This window comes from Miscanthus floridulus, chromosome 2 (genome assembly GCF_019320115.1).
Source record: "Miscanthus floridulus cultivar M001 chromosome 2, ASM1932011v1, whole genome shotgun sequence".
Taxonomy (NCBI): domain Eukaryota; kingdom Viridiplantae; phylum Streptophyta; class Magnoliopsida; order Poales; family Poaceae; genus Miscanthus; species Miscanthus floridulus.
In genome coordinates, this window is record NC_089581.1 from 64,789,888 (window position 1) to 64,813,845 (window position 23,958).

Below are 23,958 nucleotides of genomic sequence, written 5' to 3' on the forward strand. Positions count from 1 at the left end.
GCATGGTTTTTGTGTTGAGTTCAGGCGACGTTGTGTCCATCGGTGGCTGGTATCTGTGTTGTATTTTTATCGAGTTCGGATGTGAACCAGCCAAAAGTATGTTCGTTTGACTGTGGCTTGTCGTAAACGATCGTAAATTTGTAGCCAGAATAGTATTTTTCTCTCACACAAATCAGTCAGCAGTACTTCTTCATGAACCAGCAATGATACGAACCAGCCAACCAAACATGTTGTTACTCCGAAAAGTCCTGACAAATGATGACGAGAGATTCGGTCTGTTAACTGTTGCCTGAAAAGAAGCAATATTTGAGGCGGCAGGTCTCTTATTTGTCATTTGCAATGACAAAAGAGGCTCAAATTGTTAGTACAGCTGTAGTGTATTGGAATCAACTCAACAGCATTATACTATTTGTCACTGGCATCGCAGCATTTTCTTTCTAGAACAAGCCCATGGTGGAACATATTTTTTCTCGAACTACTGAACAAGCACATGGTGGGACAATTTTTTTTGTCGAACAAGAACATCATGGTGGCCCGTATTTCATTAAAAGGTACTGGCATCGCACCATTATGGTACAAGTTGAAGTTGAACACACAAGATACACAAAAACAGAGGATGGCAGCGGCGGCCGGCGGCGAGAGGTGGAGCCTGGCCGGCGCCACAGCGCTGGTCACTGGAGGTAGCAAGGGGATCGGACACGCCATCGTGGAGGAGCTGGCCGGGTTCGGCGCACGGGTGCACACGTGCGCCCGCAGCGCGGCGGACCTGGAGGAGTGCCGCCGGCGGTGGGCCGAGAAGGGGCTCCGCGTCACCGTCTCGGTCTGCGACGTCGCCGTGCGCACCGACCGGGAGAAGCTCATGGACACGGTCAAGGCGACCTTCGACGGCAAGCTCGATATCCTGGTAAGCTGAAGGTGAAGCGAAAGCATTCATCAATAGCTGTCAGCTTGACGGCGTAGTCCATCTGTGCACGTACGTACAGGTGAACAATGCGGCGCTGCTGATGCTCAAGCCGCCAGCGGAGTACACGGCGGAGGACTACTCACGGATCATGGCGACCAACCTGGAGTCGTGTTTCCACCTCAGCCAGCTCGGGCACCCGCTCCTCCGGAACGCCTCCGTCGCCGGCGGGGGAAGTGTCGTCCACATCTCCTCCATCGCGAGCTTCGTGGCCTTCCAACAGGAAGTGCTCTACAGCGTCACCAAAGGTAAATAGTTTTCTTTCTAAAAAAATGTTATATATGTGACAAATCGTTTCAGAAAAGAAATCGAAGGACCAAATAGAATAGGGTACTAGAGTCCGGACCAACTAGAGGCCGGATGAATGGATACCACCATGCGGTTGTTTCCCCCTTACAAGAGGTCGGAAGGAGCCCCCTCGCGTCGTCTCTCTCGGCGACTCGAGGGGCGACGCCTCCCCCGCCGGCACAGCGCCTCTCCCCGCCAGCTCAGCCGCTGCCGCTGCGACTCCCCGGCAACAATGGCCGTAGCGGCGGCGGACAGCAGGCGGCGCCCAACAAAGCAGCCACCCGCGTGCTTGTTCTCCTTCCTCCACCACATCTCTTCTTTCCAACTACAAAATTTTATCGACCTGTTCTTTCTCCGGCCAGATCCCTGCTTCTATGGGCCAGATCCGTGCTTTTGGTCACTGGATCTATGGTGTGCGGCCCGGCAACGCGACTCCCAGCCGGCTGTGGCTCCACGGTGGTGGCGGTGCGTGCGCGCGTCGTACAACGTCCTGGTCCGCAGCTCCGCGCGCAAGCTTGCGGCTCCTGGCCAGGGAGGGGCTCGGGTGCAGGTACACCTTGGCCACTGGGTGTCCCAAGGCGCGCCGTCCGCCGGCTCCTCGCCGTGGGGCTCCTGCTCGTCGTCGCAGCGTCTGCTGCGTCATGGACCTGCTCCTGCACGGCTCTGCAGCAGCCCTGAGCGGCGGATGCGGCATGGCGCTACCCCCTCCACCCTGTGCGGCAGACGCGGCAGCTGCAGCTGCCCTACTGCTCCCGCTCAGCTCGTTGCGCGACCCCCACATCTGGGGCAGCGAACACGAGCAGGGCCCGGCGGGGCTTTTTTTGGTCGAGCAAGGCCCCTGGCCGGGCTGTGGCTGGTTGGGACCAGCCTGCGGCGGCTAGTTCTAGCACGGCTGGTCGGGGCTCTGGCTGGCCGAGCCGTGGCCAGCGAGAGCGGCGACCGGTTCGTGGCTGACTGGCAGCGTGGTAGACGTCTACAATGCTTCAGCTACTACTGTAGGCTCATGGAATCTATGTAAAAACCCTGCCTGGCTGTTACTCTAGGCCAGCAACGATGACGCAATTGGTGTCCTATCCCTTCCTACAGGCGTTGCTGAAGATTTTAATTTCTGCTATCGCGGAAGCCTTTTCGAGGTTGCTGCAGCAGTCGGACAGGTCTTTGGGGTGAAACCCCTTACGAGCCTGTGCTCCGGGTGTCGATGGTGGCGTCCGTGAACGATGCTTCCCTTTTTAAAGGCATCGATACAAAGCACACCTGCTCTTGTCCGTGCACGGCGTGTCTGTCGGGAATCTAATACTGGGGTACCCAATGAGGTGGAACTAATAACCATCGAACGTTGACGCTCCCGGTCAGACAAGAATGCTACTACGTTTCTTGCCCGAACGATGGAAGATTGGTTCCGCCTCGCCCGACCCCCGAGGGCTAGACTCCGCCTCGACCGACGGCTGAGGGCTGACTCCGCCTCGCCCGACGTCTGAGGGCCGGCTCTGCCCCGACCGATGACCGAGGGCAGGCTCCGCCTCGCCCGACGGCTGAGGGCTGGCTCCGCCTCGTCCGACGTTCGAGAGCGGGCTCCGCCTCGACGGCTGAGGGCAGGCTCCGCCTCGCCCGACGACTGCACCCTGCTCCTTCATGATGACGAGTAGGAGGTAAGACAGGACACTCAGGTCAACCGCAGTACCGAGGACCATGCACTACATGCCTACAGAAAGGTACCGTCAGGATACGACAGGACGGGCGCTTTAAGCCCTTTTCGACCTAACAGAGCCCTAACAATGTTGTAGGCGCCGACTTTTGTCCTACAGTGTTGTAGGCGCCGCCATCAACCCTCGGGCGCAGATACTAACATAGGCATACGACAACCGCTACAGTCCAAGGAAGAAATCACATCATCTACAGTAACAGGCGTATAGTCATTTCCTCGTCTACTCCCTGCAGAGTCTTGGCTCGGTGCCCTAACACACCGCACCGTCCGCCGGGGGAGGATGGGACATGACCACTCGCTGAAACAAAGCCAGAGCCCAGCCCTATTAGGATCAATGAAACATGCTATCCCTGGCGTAGTCCGCCATGTCAGCAGGGCAGGCTTAAGGGAAAAGGAAGACCCAGCGCCCTCGAAGGACCTTCTCTACCTTTGGTTTTTTCCTCTTTCTTCCATCTGTAACCCCTACTCCCCCCTTGGTATATAAAAGGGAGGGCAGGACGCCCTACTAAAGGGACGGATCAATTCCACACACAATTAAGTAGCAATCGAGCTCTTGGCATCCTTTCGACCTTTCCATTAGAGACTTGGGACCTGTCCCTCTCTCGACTGTTTGTACGCCATACTACGAACCTTTTTGCGGTACTAATAACATGAGCAACAGCAAATTGAACGTAGGGACATTCTGCCCGAACCAGTATAAACCTTGTGTCCTTTAGTACACCATTCGAGCCTAACGCGTAACAATTATAAATTTACTAGTTGGTGTTTGTTCGAAACACCGACAGTTGGCACGCCAGGTAGGATCCTCTGTGCGTTCTAAATCAAGCCTCGGATGGCTAGCAACGCAATCAGCTGGGTCTCGGGCGCACACGTGCGTTTTGGTGACCTGGACTTCATCGTCATGGTGGGAGGAGAGTTGATGTTGGCTCATGCTGCCATCCAATCTCTCCCCTCCATCGGCATCAACTACGGGAGGCTTGAGCGCTAGCCCGGCGCCTCCCCTGGACCCTAGCCGTCCAAGGAGGACCCACGCCACCTCACCCTCTCCCCGAAACACTCCGCGCGAAGTGCCCCGACGGCGCTTCCGTTCGGTCTTCGCAACGCCGCGACGACCGTTAGCCACCTTGTGGCACAGCGCACGATCCCGTCCCCTGCGAACAATGAGTTCGTGGGGATGATCGAAAGCATCACGGAATCCCTCCATGGCCTCCTCGTGGAGGGGCTGGGGTCGGACTCTGGTTCTGACTCCAGCAGGGGGAGCCATCACCCCTCTCAGGAATGTTTCATGGTGGGTACCCCCAAGGGACACGTCGAGAGCATCTCGACGGAGGGGGCTACCCCGGCAGGCAAACCCGGTGATGGAACTGAAGGGGGGACGGTGACCCCACCTCGCGTAGGGGTGGAGTAGCTAAGAGCCCAAAAGCGATCGATGAAGCTAGACTCGCGCTTGTGCGGGAATACGCGGAGGTCGATCGGGAGAGCTAAGACGGTGGGCGCGCACGCGCCGTGGCCCATGACGTGAATCGAAGGATCATCGCCGATGATGAAACCCTTCCTCACTTTGCTCGGGCAAGCCAGAACATCATCGCCGCAATGGCCTTGCTCCATGGCCTTCCAAAGGCCGCAACGCCCGACAATCATCGGGCCCACCGTGAAATTCGCATGCTACTTGAGCGTGCGGCGGTGCAGCAGGCGGAGAGCTCATTGTCTTGGCGACGCAAGCTCGACACCAGCCAACATACGCCCTCGGCACATCCCGTGAGGGACGCATCAGTCCACCAAGCACCACAAGGCGGCAGGCAACACGCTGCGATCCCAATACATCAACGTCTTAGGGGCAACCGCGACGCACGCAGCACCCTCGACGCCCGCAGACGCACCTACAGCGACCCAAGGGAAGAAGCCCGCCACGGCTATCATCCTTGTCGCGGCGGACGCTACAACAGCGGTGAGGACCGGAGCTAGAGCTCGGTCTGCCAGGCCCTCAGGCCTACAGCCGTGAAAGGTCCTAATGGCTAGAGGGGGGGTGAATAGCCTAATAAAAATTTCTACAACACCACTTAACCAAATGGTTAGACAATTATGAGGCGAAGCGAGTGTTGCGCTAGCCTACTCAAAATGCAAGCCACCTACCACAATTCTAGTTTAGATAGTGTCAATTCACACAAGAGCAATGACACTACCCTATGTTAGTGTGCTCTCAAAGGCTAACTAAAGAGCCACACCAACCAAGCATGCTAGCTCTCACAACTAGCTACACTAAAGAGCTTGTCAACTAGTTTGCGGTAAAATAAAGAGAGTGATTAAGAGGGTTATACCGCCGTGTAGATGAATGAACCAATCAATCACGAAGATGAATAACAATGATGACCAATCACCTCGGAATCAATGATGAAGACAATGATTTTTTACCGAGGTTCACTTGCTTGCCGGCAAGCTAGTCCTCGTTGTGGCGATTCACTCACTTGGAGGTTCACGCGCTAATTGGCTTCACACGCCAAACCCTCAATAGGGTGCCGCACAACCAACACAAGATGAGGATCACACAAGCCACGAGCAATCCACTAGAGTACCTTTTGGCGCTCCACCGGGGAAAGGTCAAGAACCCCTCACAATCACCACGATCGGAGCCGGAGACAATCACCACCTCCGCTCGACGATCCTCGCTGCTCCAAGCCGTCTAGGTGGCGGCAACCACCAAGAGTAACAAGAGAAATCCGCAGCAAAACACGAACACCAAGTGCCTCTAGATGCAATCACTCAAGCAATGCACTTGGATCACTCCCAATCTCACTATGATGATGAATCAATGATGTAGATGAGTGGGAGTCCTTTGGCTAGGCTCACAAGGTTGCTATGTCAATGAAAATGTGCAAGAGCTGTCCCTTGAGCCGGCCATGGGGCTATAAATAGAGCCCCCATCAAATAGAGCCGTTATACCCCTTCACTGGGCAAAACGCGTTCTGACCGGACGCTCCAGTCGTGTTGACCGGACGCTGGACCCCAGCGTCCGGTCGCTCGCAGACGACCACGTGTCCTGATTCCAACGGTCACTTGACCTGACCGGACGCTCCGGTATAAACTGACCGGACGCTGAAGGCCCAGCGTCCGGTCGTTTCCAGTAAGCTCCCGAGTATGACCGGACGCGTCCGGTCGAATGCGATCGGACGCAGCCAGCGTCCGGTCACATTCCAGCTACTGTGTCACCGTACGTCAGCGCGACCGGACGCAGCCTGCCAGCGTCCGGTGCATTCAGATCTAGCGTCCAATGAGCCAACTCGTTTTCACTTCTAACTTCTTCACCCTTGCTCCAATGAGCCAATCACCAAGAATTTTGCATCCGGCGCAATAGAAAACAGACATTTCATTTTTCCAAAAGCGCCGAATCCCGCCGAGCAAGCTCGGCGGGAGGGAGAGAGGGACCCAAACCCATCTCAACCCTGCAAGCACCTTGTGCACATGTGTTAGCATATTTTCACAAATGTTATCAAGGGTGTTAGCACTCCACTAGATCCTAAATGCATATGCAATAAGTTAGAGCATCTAGTGGCACTTTGATAACCGCATTCCGATACGAGTTTCACCCCTCTTAATAGTACGGCTATCAAACCTAAATGTGATCACACTCTCTAAGTGTCTTGATCACCAAAACAAAATAGCTCCTATGGTTTATACCTTTGCCTTGAGCTTTTTGTTTTTCTCTTTCTTCTCTTCAAGTTTAAGCCCTTGATCATCTCCATGCTATCACCATTGTCATGCTATGATCTTCATTAGCTTCTTCTACTTGAAGTGTGCTACCTATGTCATGATCACTTGATAAACTAGGTTAGCACTTAGGGTTTCATCAATTCACCAAAACCAAACTAGAGCTTTCAAGCCGGCACATCCTCAACACCGCTTTCTCACCAAGGTATCGACCACCTACCAATATCACTAAGTACTCTGGGGAGACAAACCCTAGACTTTGGCTCAAAGACTATCGGCTTGCCTATCAAGCCGGTGGTGCGGATAATGATGACTTCATTATCCGCAACCTTCCACTGTTCTTGGCCGATTCGGCACAAGCGTGGTTGGAGCACTTGTCGTCCAACGGAATCTAGAGTTGGGTGAATTTTAAAGAGATCTTTGTGGGAAACTTCCAGGGCACATACAAGCGCCCTGGGAACCCATGGGACCTCAAGAGCTACCATCAGAAGGCCGGTGAGACCCTCCATGGGTACATTCGACGCTTCTCCCAACAGTGCAATGAGCTCCCTAATGTCGCCGATGCCGACATGATAGGAGCCTTCCTGTCCGAGATGACCTGCGAGTCTTTGGTTCATAAGCTGGGATGCATGGGTCCGCGAACCACCAAGGAACTCATGGACATCGTCACCAGCCACGCCTCAAGAGAAGAGGTGGTCGGAGCGATCTTCGATCGCCTTGAGGGCAAGGCAAGGTGGGACGAGGGTGCCAGTGAAGGCACTTGCAATCGTTCCGCCAAAAGGAAGAATAAGAAGCAACGGCATGAGGACCCGCTCGTGGCCGCTACTGACCACAAGGGTGGTTGGAAGCCCACGGAGGGCACTCTGAACCACTTCAAAAAATTACTTAAGGGGCCATGCCCGAACCACACCTTTCCTGTTAACCATCTGCTCGAGGACTGCAGCCTCATGCGGCGGTTCCTGTCCGGAGGCTCCAACAAGGGGGAGCAGGGGAAAGACCCTCCCCCCACTATGGATGACGCCGAGGAGAAGGACGATGGCTGTCCAACATCGGATGGCTGCCTTATGATCTTCGGAGGATCAGTGGCCTATGACTCTAAATGCCATCAGAAGGTCACACGCTGCGAAGTCTACACGGCCCAACCAGCCACACCTCCCTTCCTCTGGTGGTCAGAGTCTGCTATAACCTTTGATCAGACTGACCATCTAGATATTGTGCCCCACCTAGGGAGATATTCGCTTGTGGTTGACCCAATCGTCGGCCCAAAGTGACTCACCAAAGTGCTGATGGATGGGGCAGTGGCCTCAACATCATGTACGCCAAGACGCTCGATGTGATGGGCATTGACTGGACACGCCTCTGCCCAACCCGAGTGCCTTTTCACGGCATCGTGCCCGGGAAGCAGGCCATGCCACTCGGGTAGATCAATATGTCCGTTACCTTTGGGGATCAGTTCAATTACAGGACTAAGACCATCACCTTCGAGGTGGTTGGGTTCCCCAAAACCTTCCACGCCATCCTAGGATGTCCATGCTACGTGAAGTTCATGGCCATCCCCAACTATACATACCTCAAGCTGAAGATGTCAGGCCCCCATGGGGTCATCACCGTCGGCACCTCCTTCCAGCGCACCTACGAGTGCGAGGTCGAGTGTTGTGGCCATGCCACGAGAGTCATCGCCTCCGGGGAACTCGCCACCCTTTGGGAGGAGGTTGCCGAAGAAGCGCCTGACGCAAAGAAGTCGGTCAGGTCGTTCGAATCGACAGAGGGCTCCAAGGATGTCCTCATAGATCCCAGTAGCTCCAAGGGTAAAACGGTACGCATTGTTACCACACTTTCCTCTTAATAGGAAAGCACGCTTGTCGACTTCCTCCGAGATAACAAAGACATCTTTGAGTGGAAACCCTCGGATATGTTAGGCATTCCGAGGGAGGTCGTCGAGCATACCTTAAAAATCCATTCAGGCTCCAAGCTGGTGAAGCAACGCCTGCATCGCTTCGACGAGAAGCGTAGGGCCATCGGTGAAGAGATAGCAAAACTATTGGCTGTCGGATTCATCAAGGAAGTATACCACCTAGAGTGGTTAGCTAATCACATTCTTATACGAAAGAAGAGTGGGAAATGGAGGATGTGTGTTGACTATATGGGTCTCAACAAAGCATGCCCAAAGGATCCATTTCCTTTGCCGGGCATAGACCAAATAGTCAACTCTACCTCGTTGTGCAAAACCCTGTGCTTCCATGATGTGTACTCCGACTACCATCAAATCACGATGAAAGAGTCTGACCAGCTCACGGCCTCTTTCATCACCCCCTTTGGATCATTCTGCTATGTTTCAATGCCATTCAGACTAAAGAACGCTAGGCTATGTACCAGTACTGTATGCTCAGATGCTTTGGGGACCTCATCGGGTGGACCGTTGAGGCCTACGTTGACGACATCATAGTTAAGTCCAAATGAGCTGACTACCTCGTTACCGATCTTGAGCAAACCTTTGCCAAACTTTAGGCGAATGGCATCAAACTCAATCCTGAGAAGTGTGTTTTTAGGGTCTTGAGGGGCATGCTGCTCGGCTTCATCATCTCCGAGCATGGCATTGAAGCCAACCCAGAGAAGATTTCAGCCATCACAAGGATGGGCCCGATCCAAAACATAAAGGGGGTTCTACGAATCACAGGGTGCCTTGCCACCCTCAGCCGATTCATCTCGCACCTTGGTGAATGAGGTCTCCCCCTTTATCGACTCTTGAAGAAAGCCAACCGCTTCAAGTGGACGTCTAAGGCCCAGAATGCACTTGACATGGTCAAACTGCTTCTGACAAGGCCCTCGATCCTAGTTCCTCCAAGCGACGAAGAATCCCTCCTACTATACATAGCGGCCACCACGCAAGTGGTCAGTGCCACCCTGGTAGTAGAGCAGGAGGAAGAGGGGCATGCCCTCAAGGTGTAGCGCCCTATGTACTTCATCAGCGAGGTACTATCCGACTCCAAGACCCGCTACTCCCAAATCTAGAAGCTCCTGTACACCGTCCTAATCACCAAGAGGAAGCTACGCCACAACTTTGAATCACACACCATGACGGTTGTGACGTCGTTCCCCCTCGATGAGGTCGTCCAGAGCCAGGACACCACGGGAAGAACTGCAAAGTGGGCACTCGAGTTGATGGATCAAGGCATCACGTATGCCTCCCGAATGGCGATCAAGTCCTAGGTGTTGGCTGACTTCATCGTGGAATGGACTGAGGTCCAAACACCACCGACGATCATCGACCAAGGGTACTGGACAATGTACTTCGATGGGTCGCTAATGAAGAAGGGCACCGGCATAGGGCTGGTCTTCATATCACCCCTCGGGATCCGCATGAGGTACATGGTTTGGCTCCATTTCCCTCATCAAATAATGTGGCTTTGTATGAAGTGCTCATCAACGGGCTACGAATCGCCATCGAGTTGGGCATCCGACGCCTCGACATCCAGGGCGACTCCCAGCTGGTCGTCAACCAAGTCATGAAGTAGTCGAGCTGCCAAAACACCAAGATGGCTTTGTACTACCAAGAAGTCCGACGGCTGGAGGACAAATTCGATGGCCTCGAACTCAATCACATCCCAAGGCGCCTCAACGAGGCATCCGACGCACTTGCAAAAGTGGCATCTGGTCGAGAGCTGGTGCCAATGGGTGTCTTCACCAATGACCAACATAAGCCCTCGGTACGCTATGAAGGGTCAGAACAGGCCGATGATGGTCCATCTGATCTAGCCTCAAGGGCTAACCAACCAATGGCTCTGTCTGGGCCTGAGGTCATGGAGCTTGAAGAGGATCTAGCGATAGAGCCTGACCCTCTAGATGGCTGGAGAAAACTCTACTTTGACTACCTCCTCCGTGACACTCTGCCGATGAACAAGATGGAAGCTCGATGGCTCGCACGTCGCGCCAAGTTCTTCATTCTTGTAGAGGGCGAACTCTACAAGTGAAGCTACACCGAGATCCTGCAGCTCTGTATCCTCATCGAACAGGGGAAGCTTCTGCTGAGTGATATCCATGGAGTGGTCTGTGGTCACCACACTATGCCTAGAACCTTGGTTGGGAATGCATTCCGACAGGGCTTCTACTAGCCCACTTTAGTAGCCAACGCTGAGCAGATCGTATGCACCTATGAAGGGTGCTAGTACTATGCTCGGCAAACTCACCTCCTAGCCCAGACACTCCAGATGATCCCCATCATGTGGCCCTTCGTGGTCTAGGGGCTCGATCTGGTTGGGCCACTCAAGAAGGAGCCCGAGGGTTACACCCACTTGCTTGTCATCATAGACAAGTTCACAAAATGGATCGAAGCTCGACTAATCTTCGTGATCAAGTCTGAGCAAGCCGTGTTGTTCTTCCTCGACATCATCCATTATTTTGGAGTACCGAACTCCATCATCACGGATAATGACACATAGTTCACTAGCAAGAAATTCCTTTGATTCTACGATGAACAACACATCTAGGTCGATTGGGCCGCCGTCGTGCACACCTGAATGAATAGGTAGGTCGAGCACGCAAACGGCATGCTCCTACAGGGCCTCAAGCCTAGGATCTTCAACTGGTTGAACAAGTTCGGCGCACGCTGGGTCACCGAGCTCCCTATAGTGCTCTAGAGCATGAGAATAACTCCCAGCTAGGCCACCGGCTACACGCCTTTCTTCATGGTCTATGGTTCCAAGGCCATCCTCCCAACCGACCTAGACTATGGAGCGCTAAGAATCAGAGCATATGATGAACAGGGAGCCGAGGCATCCCACCAAGACGCCATGGACTAACTAGACGAAGCCTACGACATCACCCTCCTCCACTCAACCAAGTACCAGTAGGCGCTGCGTTAGTACCACAGCCAATGGGTGTGGGACCGAGCCTTCAACATCGAGGACCTGGTTCTCCACCTCGTGTAGAGCAACAAGGACCGCCACAAGCTCTCCCCACCCTGGGAGGGGCCATACGTCATCGCAGAAGTACTCCAGCCATGCGCCTACAAGTTGAAAACCATCAACAACAAGGTCTTCACCAACGCTTGGAACATTGAGCAGCTATGTCGTTTTTACCCTTAAATAAATGCATACCTTCTCTTGTCAGTTTTTGTCATAAAAAAATCCCCGATCTTTAGTGACATCCGACCCCTGCAAAGTGCGAGGGGTCGGACCTCACTCGAGGGCTGATATAAGTATGTTTATCTTGCAAACACTCTTTGTGTTATCTTTGCAAACATTCTCTGTATTTTTTCCTCTTTTATCATGGCAAGTCCTAAGGGCTAGGATTTCGGGAACAAAATCTGAGTATAATTGGTAGGACTGCGGGAAACCCACGCCCCAGCGGCTATGACCTCCTTGCTCACCAGCGTGATCAGAATTGGCTCGTCCACACTCTGAGTTTTTTTGCTACCTTAACTATGGGAAGGGTCGGAAAGCACCAAACCTATTTTACAAAAAGAGGGAGAAGAGCTGAAAAATTGTTTGTTGTAATGAAAGTTGAAAACTTGTTCATTTTTCACACAAATTCATCACTTACAAAGTGATTTCATCATGAAAAGGTCTAATGTATTCATAAATACAAAAGACTAGTCACTCGGGGGCTCCCCCATAACTTATTCGATTATAATTTCTGACTAGTTCCACTATGAGTACTACTACGGTCGCCGCGCCACGCTCTCCATCGGCGACGTCCTACAGCTCCATGGGATCCTCGAGGGTGTCGTCATCTACAATATCGAGCACCACATCGGTGATCGTGGCACCTTCGCTAGGGCATCTAGAGACTACGCCATCATGATCAGCCGCAACCCTAACAACGGCACCTGGACTAGGGGCGCTTCCCGCAGAAGAAAGGCCGCCATGGCTGATGGATGTCTCCAACATCTCATTAAGCTTCATGAACAGGCCGATCTGAGCGGCCACTAGGATGAATCCCCCCATCGACGCAGTCCTGGGTGGCTTCCCCACCGACAAGACTCGCCTAGAGAAGATTTGTCGAAAGAGCTTCCCATATGGCTCCATCCCGATAAAGGCCTCACGGACAACGGCAAAGCCGACGACGCTTGGCACCCTCCAGTGCACCTCCTCCTTTAGCAGCAGCGGCCCCTTCTCAACAAAGGTGGCCAGCACCATCTCATCTACGTTGGATGACCTCTAGCTCGACATCGCACTCTAGATTCACAAATGGATCCATGAGTTCTCCTCTCCCTCGCATTACCCTCTCTCACTTAGGAATCATCGTGACATACGAACGCGCTCGGCAAGGAGAAAGGAGTAGAGGTAGTGGCTCAGGAATAGGCGAAGGAATGGGACAAGAACTCCTCTCCCCCTCCCTATTTAAGGAAGAGGCGCAATGGCTGAGAAAAGGCAAAAGGTTGGGATGAAAAACTCTCTCCCTTCCCCTATTCAATGCAGATGGGAAATCGATGCTGACGGGAATCCGAGGGGACACGCTCTGGTCGATGAGAAGTCACCTGGTCAAATAGGACATTGCCTGGGCATGGCCCACCACTACCGTGCACCGGGCACAAGAATCAGGGCACACCCGCATGTAGGTGACTCTCTGCTTCCCTAGGCAGGACCTGGAAAGACCCGACGATAGAACCCCTGTCAAGGGGAGCCCATCGGGCCTCCTAGGTCGATCTGATGGCCCAGGCAAAATGACAAATGAACGAATGCTGAAAGATAAGCATCTCTGTTTATTTACTTTGCGTGTTAATTTCATTACCGAGCTTCTAACCCTAGCAACGGCAGGGGCACGGACATCACTCGGGGGCTACTGAGAGTGTCTACTTGTTTAGACATCCTCATTGCCTGACCCCTCCTTATGTTTAAAAACTGGAGACACGGTGTGTGGGTGTAAAACTTTGAGTAAAACTGGACAAACCGCTAGACCCTACATCCCGACGGCTATAGTGTTTTTGTTCACCAGCATAATTGAATTCAAAGTTCCTCGTACCCCAAGCTTTAGCATCCGCCTTCTTGAGAAGGGTTCGGAGGCGTCCACCTACAGAATCTCCTTCAAGGAGAAGCTGTCAGGTCGCTTAAAGTCAATCTAATGACTCGAATTGCCACCGAGAGACGAAAACAAAAAATTGCAATGCTTGTGTAGGTTACATCGGCCCCATCGTGAATGCTGGACTCGAACCTCACACGAACATCCGGTAAGAGCTTCCCATCGCTCATACCACCAAGGTAACATTACCGACCCCCACTTTTGTTTCAATTAAACCCATACATCCAAACGATGCATATGCGATCGTCGCATCTCAATGCTTCATGTCGCGCCACGAAATGGCACCCACCTCATTCGATATGAGCGGCAACTGATCGAGGTTCGAAGGCCATCCCACAAAGGTCTCGAGGCCACCTCACATCAAACAGAGCTAGGGGAGAAAAACCAAGAGGAGCCCCAATAGCCTTGCTCGACCCCACTCAGAAGCAGACAGGGACATCTCGACCTTTCTCGTTTGATTCTAACCTCAAGCCAAACCCACAGAATCTCCATCGAGGAGAGGCCAACGGGCCACCTGAGCCTATCGAACATCTCGGGCATCTACCAAGAGGCGGGTTAAGAAGTAGTGGAATGCCATATGAGGGCTCTACCGACCCCGTTAGCTAATGATGGACCCAGATTCCACACGAACATACCCGTTAGTGAGCTCATTGAGCATGACACTCGATCTGTCGAGGTAAGTGTCATCAACTCAGCCCCTCTGGTTGTGGAACCTAAGGATGGGGTGACGCACAAAACATGGCCAACCCCTATTAGACCCCAAGGGGCTTGGGGGCTTGAGCCGCTCGATCAGAGATCGAGAGACCGAGGTTCGAAGGCTAGCCCGCAAAGGGTCCAAGGCCGCCTCGTGTCAAACAAGAGCCAGGGGAGAAAATGTAGATGAGCCTCAGCGGCCTTTGCCCAACCCGCATTGAGGCAGATAGGGTCATCTCAACCTTCTACTTCAATCCAGCCTCTAGCCGAGCCCATAGAATCCCCATTGAGGGGGAATCTATTGGAAGGCGGGTCAAGGAGCAATAGAACACCATCCGGGGGCTTTGCCGACTCTGTCGCAAAGCAACGAGATCGCATTTTGTCCGAACATCCCTGTTAGCGAGCTCATCAAGCACGTCACTTGAGCCTTTGAGGCAAGTGATGTCACCTCAACCCCTCCAGTTGCAGAAACCATGGACAGGGTGACAATCACAAGACTACCGACCCTTGACCGAATCACCGCCATGCGTGGGGGCTCGGGGAAGGCCGACCTAGCAATGAGACCAAACGCACAGTCGTGGAACAATTGCCAAAATCCTAAGTAAGGGGTATGTGCGAATACAAGAGTAAGTTTGCCACCCTCGCTTCGGTCTCTAGTAACATCCGGCCCCAGCAACAGTAAGGGGTTGGATCTCACTCGGGGGCTGACAAAGGTATAAATACCTCCTTTTTTGAAACAGTCATTGCATCAGACCTCTTCCTCATGTTAAGGTTAGTGGCAAGGTTTGTGGGAGCAGATAAATGACCATGCCTGGTAATACTACAAAAAGCCCACGCCCCGACGGCTACGGTAACATAGCTCACCAACATAATCAAAATTTCCCCCTTATACACCTTGGGCCCTATGGTCTTAATAAACAGAAGGGTCGAATCGCATAAAGCTTTTTTTCTCAATTGCAAAAGGGAAGAAAGTAAGCTCAAATGAACGAAACAAAATTGTGAAACAAAATTATGAATCTGTCTGTAGACACAAAAGTACCAACACTTGTCCACATATTACAGATAAATGTTTATCAAACTTATTCAACTAACTACTTCCTTGGAGGGAGAACTATGTCTTTTAGCCTGTTTGCCAGGTTCTGCACAATGGGAGTCACCGCCTTCTCAATCTCATCCAGCTCGGAGTTTTCATAGCCAGACGCGAAGCCAAGGCTCATTGCCTCCAAGTTAACTTCTTGATCATAATGAGAGCAGGCAACAGCAAAGGCTTGGGTGATCCCACTGGAGTGGCAGCTCACCCCACGTGGGTGACCCCCCATTGATCCTCTCCACCACCGCCACAATGCCTAGGGACCCTCCGGCCATGTCCCCTCTGTTTGGCCTGCCTCGGGCGCCGCCGCCTAGGCTGTTGGTGGAACGGATTGCGCTGCTCCCTTAGACACAACCGTGGCTGCGTCTGGCTGTGCCTGGCTTATCACGGTCGTAGCCACCTCCACTTGCGATGCTGGGGCCTCGGCTTGTGGTGCCACGCCCACCATAGAGGATGCCACAAGAGCGGGCGGCAACTCCATCCACCCCAATGTAGGCGGCGGAGTCACCTCCGCCGTCATCTGCTCGACGACCCCCAAGGGTGCTTCTTCAGCCCCGACGCCTGCTTGACCCACCGAGGGCACGGGCGCCACCATTGGCGGCACCTAACCGACTGACAAGACCGCAACATCGACTCCACTCCTACCTGAAACAGGAGCGATGTCGGGCGACGACACCCATTCCGACTGAAGAGCAACACTCTTCTTGGGCGCCAGCGCCAAAGAATGGCCCTGTCACAAGATTCTACAAAACTTAAAAGGCATAGGTCACATTGAAAAATGGAAAGGCAGAAAAAACAGGAAGAATAGAGGAATCAGAGACTTACGCTGGCGTTGTTGGACGGTAGGAACATTTTGAGGATGAACCCCTAGATTCCTACTCCACCTCATCTAGGCGGGACCATTTTGAGCCTGCCCCCTACTCTCGGACAGGAGGGCTTGTTTCTCTTGTCTCCGAGGGCATGGCGGTGGAGCCACCCCTCTCTGTCGGCACCTCGGGCGTGGCGGTAGATCCGCCCGCCCCTCTTAGCTCGTCGAGCGCAGCAGGGGAGCTGCCCCCCTCCATGGCACCACCGGTGCAGCGGCAGATCCGCCTGCCCCTATCAGCTCATGGGGCGCGGCAGTGGAGCCGCCCCCCCTCCACCGGCACCACCGGCACGGCGGTAGATCTACCGACTCCCACCGGTCCTGTGGATGGGCCGATGGTTTGGCCCGTCTCTGCCGGCCTCATGGACTCACTTCCCTCCGCATGGAATGAGAAGGGTCCCTGCATGGATGAGTGGGTACCTATCAGCGTATCCTCACCCTCCAGGATATCCCACTCCACATCAGCAACTACCTTGTCAAACTCCTCATCATCATTGTCACTACCTATCTCCTCTTCTTGCTCCCGTGCTTGCTGCTTCCATAGCATCTTCTTCCTCTTGAGCTCCCTCGTCTTCCTATCCCACTCGGCCATGGTGCGATTCGTCGTTGCCACGATCCGGTCCTTCAGTAGCAGAGCCGGGCTATCACCAAAGACAAGTTTGTTTGGCTAGTCTTGCTATCCCGAGGTCAGCATCAAGGGCCAGGAATTCAAGTAAAAAGGAGGCATGGGGAAAGAGAACTTACGAAATCGATGAACCCCGGTTCCGACCGCATTGGAGGATGCCCCAGCACTAGATACATGAAATTAAGGACAATGTCGGTGCTGTCCTTCAAAGGCTCCATTGCCTCCTTGATGCGCTATGCCACTTCAAAAGGGGAGCGCTTCATCGACAAGCGTTGTCCCTTCGAACGATGCTCCAGGCCCCATTAGGTACAGGGGAAGCGCATGGCTCATTAGTGGCACCACCCTCCACGTATGGTAGGCGTCAATGATCCCTGATCCATTCATGCCCCTCTCCTTTAGAATATGGAGGGTGGCGAGATGGTTCTTGATCCTCTTCTTGTCTTTGTCCGGGACACCCCACTTCCACGACCCCAGGACCTCTTCGATGATGCGCTTGGAGAACGCCGGCAAGGGGGCGGCAACGTCGTCCTTGACGTAAAACCATTGCGAATGCCACCCCTTGTTGGAGGTTGACAGACGCATCGATGGGTATTCGTTCACCCGGTTGTTGTGGAGATGAATGTCGGCGCATCCCATCAGCACGCTCAGATCTTGCTTCCTGACCCGCTTCTTCAAAAGGTTGACGACAAAGAGATACTGCCATAGGTTGAAGTGGGGACTAATCCCCAGGAACCCCTCGCATAAGGCGACAAACATAGCAATGTGTTGGACCCCATTGGGTGTAAGGTGCTGTAACTCCACCTTGTAGTAATCCAATAGCCCACGGAGGAACTTGTGGGTAGGTATGGAAAATCCTCGCTCGTGAAAGTGGGCAAAGGACATGACATACCCCTCGGGCAGTGACGGCTCATCCTCATCACCGGGCAGACGCCACACCTCGGCGGTGATCAGCGGGCGAACGAGGCCATGGCAAACGAGGCCCTCTAGACAATAACGGGTGATGTTGGATCTGCACGACGACTCCATTGAACGATTGGAAGGGGGTGGATGTGAGCTTGACAGCAGTGGTGGTGCAAACGCGAGCTGGACGATGGCTGTGATGCGGGTGCGGGAGGCTCAGGCAATTGGCGATAGTGGTTGTAGGTGCAAAGATGAGGAGGTGAAGTACGGAACCCTAGGGGCGAACCCCTTGGTTTTATAGGGGCGATGGATGCAAGAAGAGCAACCGCCCGCCTAGGACTCTGAGCCTGCCATGATACACCACCATGTCACATTGCGGATCCCTATGCTTTCCCACCAAAATCACATCAGATGTTTTGCCTTCCCAAGCAGACCAGGACTCTTTTCCCATAGAGGGAATATGGGTCAAAAAGCTTTCCTTTGGCCTGCCTAGGCCTAGGAGTTCAAGGGCTGGCCCAACAGTCCTGACGACCGTCCCAAAGAGGGATGGGCGCATAGGTGGCCAGAACTCAGGCACAAGAACCTCAAAGGAGTCTTGATCCGCAAACACATCTCAACCGGGCTGACCCTAGATGAATCCCCACGAACGGGATACTAGGGCTCCCTTTGAACTATCCAGTTGTCAAAAACACCAGATCTCACAGCCATACCCGTGAAGGGTCCGAATTACCCCCTGAGCGATTCTATCTGAATCACCTGGGGGCTCGGGGGCTACACCCAACAGGTGCACTCGCGCACACCCTCTAGCAAATCGAATTACCCCTGAGTGATTCTATCCGAATCACCCAGGGCTCGGGGTCTACACCCAATGGGTGCGCTCACGCGCACCCTCTAGCGAATCAAAATACCCCCTGGGCGATTCTGCCCGAATCACTCAGGGGCTACCCCCATCGGGTGCGCTCGTGCACACCCTCTGTCAAGTCAAATCACCCCCCGAGCGATTCTATCCAAATCACCCCAGGGGCTTAGGGGCTACTATCGGGGACCTAATACCAGGGTACCCAATGAGGTGGAACTAATAACCATCGAATGTTGACGCTCTTGGTCAGACAAGAATGCTACTACGATTCTTGCCCAAACGACGGAAGATAGGTTCTGCCTCGCCTGACCCCCGAGGGCTACACTCTATCTTGCCCGATGGCTGAAGTCTGGCTTCGCTTCGCCTAACGTCTGAGGGCTGGCTCTGCCCCGACCGATGACCTAGGGCAGGCTCTGCCTCGTCCGACTACTGAGGGTTGGCTCCGCCTCACCCAACGTCCGAGAGCGGGGTCCTCCTCGCCCAATGGCTAAGGGAAGGCTCCGCCTCGCCCGATGTCCGAGGGTTGGCTCCACCTCGCCCGATGGCTGAGGGCAGGCTCTGCCTCGCCCAATAACTGCACCCTGCTCTTTCATGATGATGAGCAGGAGGTAAGATAGGACACTCAGGTCAACCGCAGTACTGAGGACCATGCCCTACACGCCTATAGGAAGGTACCATCAGGATACGATGGGACGGGCGCTTTAAGCCCTTTCCGACCTGACAGAGCCCTTATAGTGTTCTAGGCATCGACTTTTGTCCTACAGTGTTGTAGGCGCCGCCATCAGCCCTCGGGCGTGGATACTAACACAGGCATACGACAACCGCTACAGTCATGGAAGAAATCACATCATCTATAGTACATGTGTATAGTCATTTCCCCGTCTACTCCCTGTAGAGTCATGGCTTAGTGCCCTAACACACCGCACCATCCGCTGGGGGAGGATGGGACATGACCACTCGCTGAAACAAAGCCAAAGCCTGGCCCTATTAGGATCAACAAAACATGCTATCCCTGGCATGGTCCGCCATGTCAGCAGGGTAGGCTCAAGGGAAAAGGAAGACCCGACGCCCTCGAAGGACCTTCTCTACCTTTGGTTTTTTCCTCTTTCTCCCATCTATAACCCCTGCTCCCCCTTGGTCTATAAAAGGGAGGGCAGGACGCCCCACTAAAGGGATGGATCAATTCCATACACAACACACAATCAAGCAGCAATCGAGCTCTTGGCATCCCTTCGACCTTTCCATCAGAGACTTGGGACCTGTCCCTCTCTCGACCGTTTGTACCCCCTACTATGAACCTTTTTTCGGTACTAATAACACGAGAAGCAGCAAACTGGACGTAGGGACATTCTACCCGAACCAGTATAAACCTTGTGTCCTTAAGTACACCATCCGAGTCTAACACGCAACAATTATAAAATTACTAGTTGGTGTTTGTTTGAAACACCGACAGTGTCCTTGTGCTCTCCCTGGTTGCTCCACACCTGCTCCCATCGGCTCTCGACATGTCCCTATGATCTCCCTGGTTGCTTTCCTTCCCCATCTTGTTATTGGTCTGACTACCCTCCTACCCCTTGGCCTTTGCGCACACTACTTGTTGTCAGGTGCTCGCCGTCAACGGCTTGCTCTATCGTCCTTTAGTTCATCTATGTACTTCACCTCATCATATGCTGGGCTACGGGGACCTTGATCTCTTCTCTGGATCTCCTCATTCTCCTCCTGGTGCTCCTCCCCCTTTGAGGCTTCCTCCCCCAAATGGCGTTGGTCGGCGTCGGTTGGAACTCAGATGTTCTCACAGGAGATGCAACTCTCGGTTGTCACCAGTTTGTACCGATTGAATACCTTACAACTTCCTGATTGTCGTCTGTCGAACCCGACTCGCTTACAGCTGCTTATGAATTAGAGATCTTCAGAGTCTGTCTTAAGTTGTGGCATAGGTCAGGAACGTCGTACTCGCACTAGCTTTGGATGTAGGCTGAACTTGTAGCCGAACCATGTTGTTTGTTGTTTTTGTTGTTTGTTTTGTTTTGTTAGCATTGTATTCCTTCTCTCTTCCTCTATATCATATACTTCTATGATCTTCAAGGCTCATCCCTATAATAGGTGCCTTGCACACTCCATTACTGGCTTGCCAGAATATGTGGAAAATATATTGAGGTGGAGCCTCTCAGCTTCCCCGGTGTTGACCTCAAAAAAAATTTGGACATATATCTCAAAATTTACTCAAAACATCTCCTTTCTAGCAAATGCATTACCTCATAGCCACAATGTGACTATATAACCTTATAACAATGCTAGGAAGGCCTAAAGATAACGCGAAAGTAAGAATAAGTGAAAACAACACTTAAGTGTTAAAGTCCGCAAGTTTCACAAAAAAGTCCAGAAGTTCCAAAAAAATGTTCGCAAGTTTTTCATGTCCAAAAGATAGGTCTGGAAATTGGTCCAGAAGTTACGGACTGTTCAGAAATCAACCTTCCAACAAACTGAAGAAAATAAAATACAAAACTTGATCAAATAGGCTCCAAAAATTGTGAAACTTTGGCACACACCTTCCCTAACATGTAGAGATGATGTTCCCAAGAGATCTTGCTAAAAGGATTAACTTTGTTCGTCAATCTCATGGACTTTAGAAAAACATAAGAAAAAGGAGGAATTTCAGAAAACTCAAAATTTTGTGGAGCTCATGTGAGGATTTAGTGGAGAACACCCTATAATTACTCACCCATGTTATAGCATTGTATTCCCCCAAAAATCCTACGCAAATTGCAACCAAACATGAAGAACAGAATATCACAAAAATAGGCCCAAAAACCTAGAAAAAGGAAAAGTTAAGAATAAATGGGAAGGGAATGGATTTTGCTCCAAATCATAGAAATGATGCCATGGATTAAAGCTCAAATCTAGGTGCAATGTTGTTGCTAGTCACCTCCCTTCATGCACCCACTAAAATGTAAGAAAAAATAGAGCAAGAGGTACCCACTCTCTTTACTCATCTTTAATTTCTGCATTCTACTTGTGCTCTTGGCTAGGTAAGAAAAAATGAATTAGGATCTCAAGAGCTGTCTCTCCTAACCAGACACATCCATACATATTGGTCCATTGTAAAAGACTAAGATACCCCTAGAACCAAATACTAGATATATACCACTGTCGTGCAAAATGCTCTAGATATTTCTTCATCCATCCGATGGACCTGACGCCTTCACAACTTCATTTCGTGTCGATGCAAGATCAGTGATGATGCCACACGTCCTCTGATTCTCCACCCTAGTTTTGAGGTTGAAATCGGGTGTCTTGAGGCCGTAGTTTTGAGGCCAAAACCACAAAAACAACTAGAGTCGTGTTGCCTCTATGCAACCTCCTCCCGGATGTCCATGAGTATCCCGCTTGTTGTTAGACCGTTTGATCACCAAGTACTCACACTCCCACCTTGACTTGGTCTGATCACTTCCTTGTCTTCAGTCCATGATGTGTTCATCTCTTTCGTGCGCCCACTTGTTCTTGTTGTCATGCCCATGTGCCTGCTATCCACGGTCTATCCTTCTACCTTGAGTCCCTTGGTCTAAGCTTCTATGTACATCCTTCACCGCCTATGGTGCATCGGCCTGAATCCCTCGCTTGACCTTCCCCATCGGCATGGACCGCCATGACATGCTTAACAGTTGCACGTCACAATCCAAGAGACATGTTGCAATGCCACGAACTCGCCTCTGGTCAGTCATAAGCAATAACAACTTAACTACAAGGACTGAATGTGCATAACAATTACTCATCATACACAATAATAAGGGCACATCTAAACCTTGTCATTTTAGAATAAAAAAAATCAAATTCAGTGTTATTCTCACTCTAGTGTCCACATATGCATATATTTATATATCTTGGGGTTGCCCTTGCATTCATGATTATGTTTATGCATGCAGGAGGAGTGAACCAGCTAACAAGGAGCCTAGCTGTTGAGTGGGCCCGTGATAAGATCCGTGTGAACTGCGTTGCACCAGGTGTGATCATGACAGACATGGCTAAAGAGGTACTCCATGGGTCCTAAAAGGATTGTCATTCTTGTTTTATTTTAGGAGTCAATCCATCTCAACTTTAACAATTATATATAAAAAAGTATTAATATTTATGATGATTAATAAGTATTATTAGATAGATAATGAAATATATTTTCAATTCTTTAGGGATACAAATGCTGATACTATTTTCTATGAATATTCAAATTTAACAACGTTTGACTTAGTCCAAATCTAGAATAACATTGTTTCCAGACAAAGAGAGTAAGTATATATTTTCTTGTGACCTAACCGATCAAATGTATCAAACATAATGTTGCCGAAAAGGATGCAACACTGGACTTTGAGGATAGACTAAGCAGGAAGCTAAAAGATGCAAGTATCTATATCTATTATCAGTCGTATCCATCACCAGTTCAGGGAATCTTTGGTGTGGTGTGTGGTAGGAGTAGCCGTGCGGTGGATTTCTTTAGTCAGTGGCTCCCACAGAAATGTGATTACTCATCACAAATGAATTCAATTCTCATTTTTCAAGAAGTCAATCACCATTTAAACTTTGACTAAAGTTATATAAAAAAGTACTAACATTCATGATATAAAATAAACACCATTAGGGATTAGGGTTTATATAAAAAAGTACTAACATTTAAGCTAATACTATTTCATATAAACTTGGCCAAACTTAAGTTAGTTTGACCAACACGGATTCTGTAATTGCATTCTTTCGTGGAGAGAGCGATTACTTTAGAATTGTAAGAAGTACATACTAACATATGTGTACATACAGCTACCGGTAGCGGTGGTGCAGCAAGAGTTGTCACGCGTCCCGATGCGGCGGCTTGGTGAGCCGGCGGAGGTGGCGTCCCTGGTGTCGTTCCTCTGCTTGCCGGCGGCGTCCTTCCTCACCGGGCAGGTCATCTGCATCGATGGAGGCCGCACCATTAGCGCCTGATGGATGGACGACAGCCAGCTACTGAAGAATAATATGAAAAATGTGGTCCGGAACTGATACAGACGGGTTTGTTTTGCTCGGCCGTCACCGTCAGGCGCCAATAATTCACCGTGGACAGTTTATCTGCTGGGAGCTTGGAACTCGGCCCCGTCACCGTCGGGTCAATAATTACTCTCTGTGCCGTTTGTTTTGGGTTGGGCTGAAAAACATGATCGTGTCAGGTTGACGGTTGTACTGTAATTTTTTTAGGCATTCGTTCAGCAGCTCCAAATTAAAGAT

General features: G+C 51.7%; 1 protein-coding gene and 1 long non-coding RNA gene across 3 annotated transcripts; one reads left to right on the forward strand and one right to left on the reverse strand.

Annotated features, from left to right (window-relative positions):
- The first annotated feature begins 516 nt into the window (after positions 1 to 516).
- On the forward strand, positions 517 to 23,958 carry LOC136525502 (noroxomaritidine/norcraugsodine reductase-like). 2 transcript variants are annotated; one of them, XM_066518468.1, is made up of 4 exons: positions 517 to 904; positions 948 to 1,209; positions 22,635 to 22,741; positions 23,515 to 23,958. In XM_066518468.1, exons 1-4 carry the CDS (start codon positions 527 to 529, stop codon positions 23,677 to 23,679), a joined length of 912 nt encoding a protein of 303 aa, XP_066374565.1. In that variant the 5' UTR covers positions 517 to 526; the 3' UTR covers positions 23,680 to 23,958. The 2 variants fall into 2 exon arrangements, with proteins under 2 accessions (XP_066374565.1, XP_066374570.1); XM_066518473.1 differs by having other exon boundaries at positions 984 to 1,209.
- On the reverse strand, positions 869 to 7,939 carry LOC136525519 (uncharacterized). Its single transcript, XR_010776516.1, has 3 exons — positions 5,273 to 7,939; positions 982 to 1,192; positions 869 to 909 (listed from the first exon to the last, which is right to left on the reverse strand). It is a non-coding gene; the product is annotated as an uncharacterized lncRNA (long non-coding RNA).

What these genes read in the sequence shown, in the direction of transcription:
- LOC136525502 (XM_066518468.1), top strand. Translation starts at nt 527, where the DNA reads ATGGTGGCCCGTATTTCATTAAAAGGTACTGGCATCGCACCATTATGG. An exon ending in GCTCTACAGCGTCACCAAAG is followed by an intron (nt 1,210 to 22,634) that starts GTAAATAGTTTT and finishes TTATGCATGCAG; the next exon opens with GAGGAGTGAACCAGCTAACA. An exon ending in TGACAGACATGGCTAAAGAG is followed by an intron (nt 22,742 to 23,514) that starts GTACTCCATGGG and finishes GTGTACATACAG; the next exon opens with CTACCGGTAGCGGTGGTGCA.